The 6,342-nt window shown below is 53.6% G+C and overlaps 4 protein-coding genes across 8 annotated transcripts; 2 read left to right on the top strand and 2 right to left on the bottom strand.

Moving 5' to 3' along the window:
• Window positions 1-129: 129 nt before the first annotated feature.
• On the bottom strand, window positions 130-1,068 carry KVP17_003843 (uncharacterized protein; the record flags this gene model as incomplete). Of its 2 annotated transcripts, none has more annotated exons than XM_068521516.1 (1): window positions 130-1,068. In XM_068521516.1, the coding sequence occupies one exon, from the start codon at window positions 1,066-1,068 to the stop codon at window positions 130-132; it is 939 nt and encodes a 312-aa protein (XP_068377304.1). The 2 variants fall into 2 exon arrangements, with proteins under 2 accessions (XP_068377304.1, XP_068377305.1); XM_068521517.1 differs by having other exon boundaries at window positions 130-942.
• Window positions 1,069-1,081: 13 nt separating this feature from the next.
• KVP17_003842 (uncharacterized protein) lies at window positions 1,082-1,640 on the bottom strand (the record flags this gene model as incomplete). Of its 2 annotated transcripts, XM_068521514.1 has the most annotated exons (2): window positions 1,082-1,497; window positions 1,526-1,640. In XM_068521514.1, 2 exons carry the CDS (start codon window positions 1,638-1,640, stop codon window positions 1,082-1,084), a joined length of 531 nt encoding a protein of 176 aa, XP_068377302.1. The 2 variants fall into 2 exon arrangements, with proteins under 2 accessions (XP_068377302.1, XP_068377303.1); XM_068521515.1 differs by lacking the exon at window positions 1,526-1,640 and having other exon boundaries at window positions 1,082-1,516.
• Window positions 1,641-1,652: 12 nt separating this feature from the next.
• Window positions 1,653-1,994, top strand: KVP17_003846 (uncharacterized protein; the record flags this gene model as incomplete). Its single annotated transcript, XM_068521521.1, has 1 exon — window positions 1,653-1,994. The coding sequence occupies one exon, from the start codon at window positions 1,653-1,655 to the stop codon at window positions 1,992-1,994; it is 342 nt and encodes a 113-aa protein (XP_068377309.1).
• A 314-nt stretch (window positions 1,995-2,308) lies between these two features.
• KVP17_003841 (uncharacterized protein) lies at window positions 2,309-6,342 on the top strand (the record flags this gene model as incomplete). 3 transcript variants are annotated; one of them, XM_068521511.1, is made up of 3 exons in its annotated part: window positions 2,309-4,941; window positions 4,970-5,461; window positions 5,695-6,342. In XM_068521511.1, coding segments are annotated over 3 exons (3,773 nt in total), but the record flags the coding sequence as incomplete, so codon positions are not given. The 3 variants fall into 3 exon arrangements, with proteins under 3 accessions (XP_068377299.1, XP_068377301.1, XP_068377300.1); XM_068521513.1 differs by lacking the exon at window positions 5,695-6,342 and having other exon boundaries at window positions 4,970-5,465; XM_068521512.1 differs by lacking the exons at window positions 2,309-4,941; window positions 4,970-5,461 and having other exon boundaries at window positions 5,678-6,340.

Consider the following 6,342-nt stretch of genomic DNA (forward strand, 5'->3'; position numbering starts at 1 on the left):
ATTGACAGGTTTTTTGCTGGTGGGGTAGCAAAGTTCAGTAAACAACACATGTGATGGGCAGGGTAGCGTTACAGCTTCGGAAGTGATGTCAACATTGCCAGCACAAGATGCAAACATTGCCAGCACGACTCACGAGTCATCAGATGTGAACATTGCCAGCACCAGAGTAACATTATCGGCTGCCCTCTTGTCGACGACTACGTGGTCAACCACGTTTTTACACAGCCGTCTCACGTCCAGGTTGCCTTTCCCTTGGTGACTCGCGAGGAGGGCGATTTTGCTGGCAGCGTCTTGAGGGCTCCAAGTGGACCAGGCACCATCGCAACCCACTGCAATTCCGATGTCATCGGAGGTAAGTTGAACTTTCCTGACTGAGGGTCTACAAGACAAACCGAACTTCTTGAACGGCAAATCACCAATGCTGCGGGACACAGCAAGTTGCCCATTCAGCCTCCCGGCCTCCACTGTTCCGCCAAATGAAATTATCCGGTCCTTCTCACTTGGAGGAAGCCAAGGCTTATGAATCACGGATAGAGGCACGGCGTGGATATCCATCGCCGTGGAGCCCAACGCTGACCGCCTCAGAAGGTAACAACCAGAATCTCCCGCCGACGCAACGAATGCCATCGGCACTTTGATCGCAAGGGGCAGAACAGCAACCACAACAGTTGACCCGCTCTTGGCACCAGGGTTTTCTTCGCAAAATCGAGTGTCCAGCTGCTCAAACGTTGTCCGAAACGCACGACGAACTGCGGCATCGTCTCCAAACTCGAATGGCTCTCCCATCTGCGCAGCCCAAACCTCCAGAAAAGTCTCTTGCAGGAAGTTAGCCGTCTTCGCACCGCCATGGCCATCGAACACTGCCAGCACGGAGCAGTCGTTCGCTGCAGGAATGGCATGCACTTTAGAGAGGCGGAGGCAAACCAGTTTCGCATCTTCCATCGTTTTTCGAATCCCGCGGTCCTCTGCGGAGGCGCAGCAGAGCTCCAGCCCTCCGGGTAGGCTAATGGTGGTGCCTGCGTGCCTTTTCTCGGCCGGCAGGTCGTGAGACGGATGCGAGCGCTTCATTTCGAGATTTGTACTACACGCGAGAAGCTACGTCTGGGTTCCTAGGCCGGCCAGGACCAGCACCGCTTGGAGGCGGTGGCAACGGACTGAAGGCTTGAGCCGCTGTAAAACCGAGATCGGTACGACCGGCGTCTCCCTCGAAGTAGGCTGTCATTGAGCGGAGCTGCTTCATGTGCGACAGCACCTTCTTCATTCGGTGGTGGGTCTCTCTGTCCTCAACGACAGCTTGTAGCACGTGTGTAGGGTTTATGGGAGTGCCATCTGCGGACTCATGCGCAGCCCTAATCAAACCGAACGCAGTGTCTGCGGCGTGTTTCAACACCAACTCCACCGATTCAGAAGGGGGTTTGAACTGGTCTAACGTCTCTTGAGACCGTATCTGTTGAGTTGGTACTCTTTGGAGAAGTATAGCTTGAATTAGCTGCTCCGCTGGATCTGGTGTGCACATGAAACTCACTCTCTTCTTTCAGCTGTGCCAGGTCTTGGGCACTGCAGGGACCTACTTCAGGTATAACTTGCTCAAACGCCAAGATGGGAGCTCCATTGATAGCTGCCGAGAACGTTTTCGACATTTACCTATTTGAATGGCGCGGTTAGCTGATAAGTTACCCGATTTCCATGTACAGAGCCTGGAGGTGGATCCAAAGGAGGTTCGACTGGGAAAACGGCGACTCGTCAGAAAAAAGCACCATACCTCAAGTTTTCTGAAACCCAGCTCATCTTTGGATTCTGTGCCAGTGCCGAAAATACAGCCACCAGCAGCAGGAGTCCTGGAGGCGGCTTCAAGGGAAATTCTCCAGACTTTAGGACGCTACGAAGTGGGTGATCACACAAACAAATACAGGCCCGCCTACGAGCTCAAGGACACGTACCTGCAAGCAAACAGCGCTTGCTTCTTGGCCTGGACAGTGTTTACCACCGTATGACCGGCCTCAGAAGACCGCCATTGGTGGTCTACCTCGCGAGCGATTTAGACGAAGACATGCGGAAGTCTGCTGCGTACTGTGACATGTTAGGTCTTTTGGAGGCCTCGGGCATTCCGACGTTTCCTTTCTTCTCGAGGAATCAACTGAAGCGGATTTCGTCGACGTCCATGCGGCATTCATGTGTCGCCATCATCAACTGCTCTGGCTGCGAACGTGAGCTGTGCCGTCTGAAGGAGCTGTGGACACATCCGTCTGATAGTGTTAAGCCTTGAGTGCAGTGATGGTTATTCAACCAACGATATCGCGATTTTCGTATGGAAACTGAGGACCCGAGAAAGCGGTTTCGTAAACAGAAGGCCGGCAAGAAGGTAATCAAGAAGAAGCAGAACGACGGCAGAGAACGGTACAACCCCAAAGCATTCACCTTCTCTGGCGGAGTTAATGCCGCCCGACACCAATACCTTCGGTCAGCTCAGGTGGCGGAGATGCGCTCGAAAGCAACCAAAATGGATAAGACGCCTGATGTTGATCCTCCGCCCTACATCGTGGTTGTACAGGGGCCCAAAGGCGTTGGCAAAACCACTCTCATCCAGTCCCTAGCAAAGCATTACTCCAAGCAGAGCGTAAAGCAGTGTGTGGGGCCAGTCACCTGTGTCTCGTCGAAGAATAGACGATTCACCTTCATCGAGTGTCCTGATGACGTCGGCGCCATGCTTGACTTGGCGAAAGTTGCGGACCTTGTTCTGGTTATGGTCGATGCCGCTTTCGGTTTTGAAATGGAGACGTTCGAGATGCTGAACATGCTTCAGGTGCATGGCTTTCCACGATGCATTGGAGTTTTGTCAAATCTGGACAAAATAAAAAGCCAAGACAAGTTAACGAAAACGAAGAACAAGTTGAAGAAGCGGTTTTGGCAGGAGCTCTACGACGGTGCCAAGCTCTTCTATCTCTCTGGACTTGAGTTCGAGAAGCTCTACAAAAAACGAGATGTGCAAAATCTGGCCCGTTTCCTAGCGGTACAAAAGGTGAAGCCGCTGACATTCCGGGCAGCCCATCCTTATGTACTACCTCTGACATTTGAGGACCACTCTGAAGACCTCGATGCGGAAACGAAGGAAATCCATTTCTTTGGGTATTTGAAGGGAGCCCGCTTGCGAGAGCGGCAATCTGTCCACATACCTGGTGCTGGCGACTTCGAAATAAGTTCCATCGAGGCATGCAAGGATCCTTGTCCACTTCCTGACAAGCAAGGCAGCAAGAGAGACGGGAATCGTTCTTTGCGAACGTTGAAGGACACGCAACGGCTGATGTATGCACCCAAGTCTGATGTGGGCACGCTGCAGTTCGATGTGGGGGGTGTAATGGTGGACATCGGTGACGTGAAGACTCCCTTTACTCGGGGCATCGTTGAGGATGAAGGGGAGTTGCCACAAGCTGTGCAGCTTGTGAGGGAGCTGCAGGACAGCATGACGGTTCCGATTTCGGTGGGTCCAGTAACTGTATCTCGACGTCGAGTGCGATTCGAGGAAGATGACGGTTCCGATTTTGAGGAAGGAAGCCCACCAGATGAGGCGCCACCAGCTACTGAGTCCGAGGAGATACAACTGCATAAAAGGCATCGCGACCACAGCGCATCTCGAACCCCATGTGTCGACGCAGAGTTTTGGCCTGAACCAAAACCCGTGACTGGAGCTGACGAGATGGAGTCGGAGTCTGAGGAATCTATCCACAGCGATAGTGATGAAGACCCCCTCTCGACCTCCCCGCTATTTGACATTCCACCCTCGGCGGCCACTCTGGTACGTTACCGTCATAGAGGCGAATTACCTGAAGGGTACACCCCTGAGAGGCTAATTGTGCCAGCCTTCGACGACGAGGCGTTCGAGGGGGCCTACGATGAGTCTACTGAGGCATGCGTTGTGAATGACGACTGGCTGCTAGCTGTGCTGGCGTCGTCTTTCCCAGATATCACCGCCGAGGTTCTGCTGGGGAGCGAGGAGAGAGATGCTGAGTTGAAGGAGGATGTTGAGGTTGATCTCACAGTAGACATGCTCTTGTCAGAAACCAACGTCGCTCTGATCAAGGGCCACTTTTTCATCACAGGTGGGTGGGTAGACGCTCCCGTTCCCGATTCCGAAAAATCTGCTGAACCTCCTACCGAAGAGGAAGTTGCAGCAGCTGACCGACTTCGTGACCTGAAGCAGAAGCAACTGTTGGATGAAGCCCGTGAATTCAGCATCAAAGAGGACGCCGCCTTCGTCATCGGAACTTTCGTGAGGGTGGTCGTGAGAAATGTTCCCTCTGAATGGGTGTCTCACCGACTGAAGCACCCTGAATGGCCCATGCTTTTAGGAGGACTTCTCCCCGGAGAGAGCAAGTATGGTATGGTTCAGTGCAGGTTTAAGAAACATCGTTGGGCTCCTAGAATTCTCAAGAACGAGGACCCAGTTTTACTCAGCGTCGGCTGGCGCCGTTTCCAGTCCATCCCAATCTATTCGATCGAAGATCGTAACGACGTTAGAGTGCGCATGCTGAAGTACACTCCTGAGCATCTCCATTGCTTGGCCAACTTCTATGGGCCGCTGGCTCCTCCAAATAGCGGCGTGTTGGCGATACGTACGTTTGACCAGCGTGTGCCTTACTACAGAATATCCGGCACCGGCAACATCCTCCAAACAGCTGAGAACTTCAAGATCTTGAAGAAGCTCAAGCTCATTGGCCGCCCTGACAGCATTAAAAAGCGGACGGTGTTCGTGAAGGGCATGTTCACCAGCGACCTAGAGGTGAACAAATGCCTCGGTGCCCGCCTTCAGACACCGTCTGGGATTCGCGGCGAGATCAAGAAGCCAATTGGCACACTAGGCAGATTCCGGGCTGCGTTTGAGGACCAACTACACCCCAACGATTTGGTGATGCTGAAGTCATGGACCACTGTGCAGCCGAAAAAGTAGGTGGTGATGGGTGACCTCACGCAGATTTTGCAATCCAGTGCTGGACCGTGAGGATTGGCGCAAGATTCGAACGATTTCGGAGTTGCGCCGAGCCCACCAGGTGCCCATACCACAGAAACCAGGGTCTGCCTACGTCGGTAAGACCCTCGAACGCAAAGAACGCGTGTTCTCGACGGCGAAGATACCGAAGAACGTGATGGTCAATTTACCATTCGATGCTCGGGAAGTAGAAGTACGAGAGAAACGTATCAAGGACAAGTTGGTGGAACAGGAGACTGCGGTTATGATGTCGGAGTTTGAGGCAAGAGTCAGTGGTTTGTTGGACGGGTTGAAGACGACGAAAGACGGCCATCTAAAGGCTCAAGAGGCGAAGAATAAGTCGAAGGCTGCTGCTCGGAAGCGACTAGACGCCAAGGCTGATGAGAGAAGAGGCGCTAAAGAGAAGGAGAAACGCAAGAAACGCTACCTGAAGGAGGGCCAGATCCTAGAAGCCCGTAGGAAGAAAATGCGTGCAAAGTGAGGTCACTGTACCAACCGCCTTTAGGGGTATGACGATGAAATCCGCATTAATCGATGAGAGGATCAGATAGAGGATCAGATAGAGGACGTGGTGGCAGTCGAGGTAGAGGTGGAGACCGCGGAGGGCGTGGTGGCAGTCGAGGTAGAGGTGGAGACCGCGGAGGGCGAGGTGGCCGAGGTGGTGCTCGGGGCGGCCGAGGCGGTGGAAAGGCTATGGTGGTTCCCCACAGACACGAAGGCTGCTTCAAGGCTCTTGGGAAGACCGATGCTTTGGTTACTCGAAACATGGCTCCTGGTTTATCCGTCTACGGCGAGAAGCGAATGGAGGTTGAAACTGACGGCAACAAGATTGAGTACCGCGTGTGGAACCCCTTCAGGTCGAAGCTTGGTGCCACCATTACTGGCGGAGTCGATAACATGCCTGTTAAGCCTGGCTGCAAGGTTCTCTACCTCGGAGCCGCCAACGGCACAACTGTCTCTCACGTTTCCGACATGGTAGGGCCTGACGGGTGCGTCTATGCTGTGGAATTCTCCCATAGATCCGGGCGAGATTTGACCAACATGGCCAAAACCAGGCCCAACATTGTTCCCATTGTTGAAGACGCCAGGCAGCCTCTGAGGTACCGAATGCTGGTGGACATGGTGGATGTAATCTTTGCCGACGTCGCTCAGCCCGACCAATCCAGAATCGTGGCTCTTAACGCCCAGCAGTTCCTCAAGCCCAATGGCTGGTTCATCATCAGCATTAAGGCGTCCTGCGTGGACTCAACAGCCCAACCGGAAGCCGTTTTCGCCGCAGAAATCGACAAACTCAAGGCCGACAAGTGTCGACCTGTGGAGCAGCTGTCGCTAGAACCCTACCACCGGGACCACGCCGT

Source organism: the organism of the source record quoted next, assembly GCF_019968985.1.
Source record: "MAG: Porospora cf. gigantea B chromosome Unknown PgB_NODE_195_length_29664_cov_117.853, whole genome shotgun sequence".
In the NCBI taxonomy this organism is placed as follows: domain Eukaryota; phylum Apicomplexa; class Conoidasida; order Eugregarinorida; family Porosporidae; genus Porospora; species Porospora cf. gigantea B.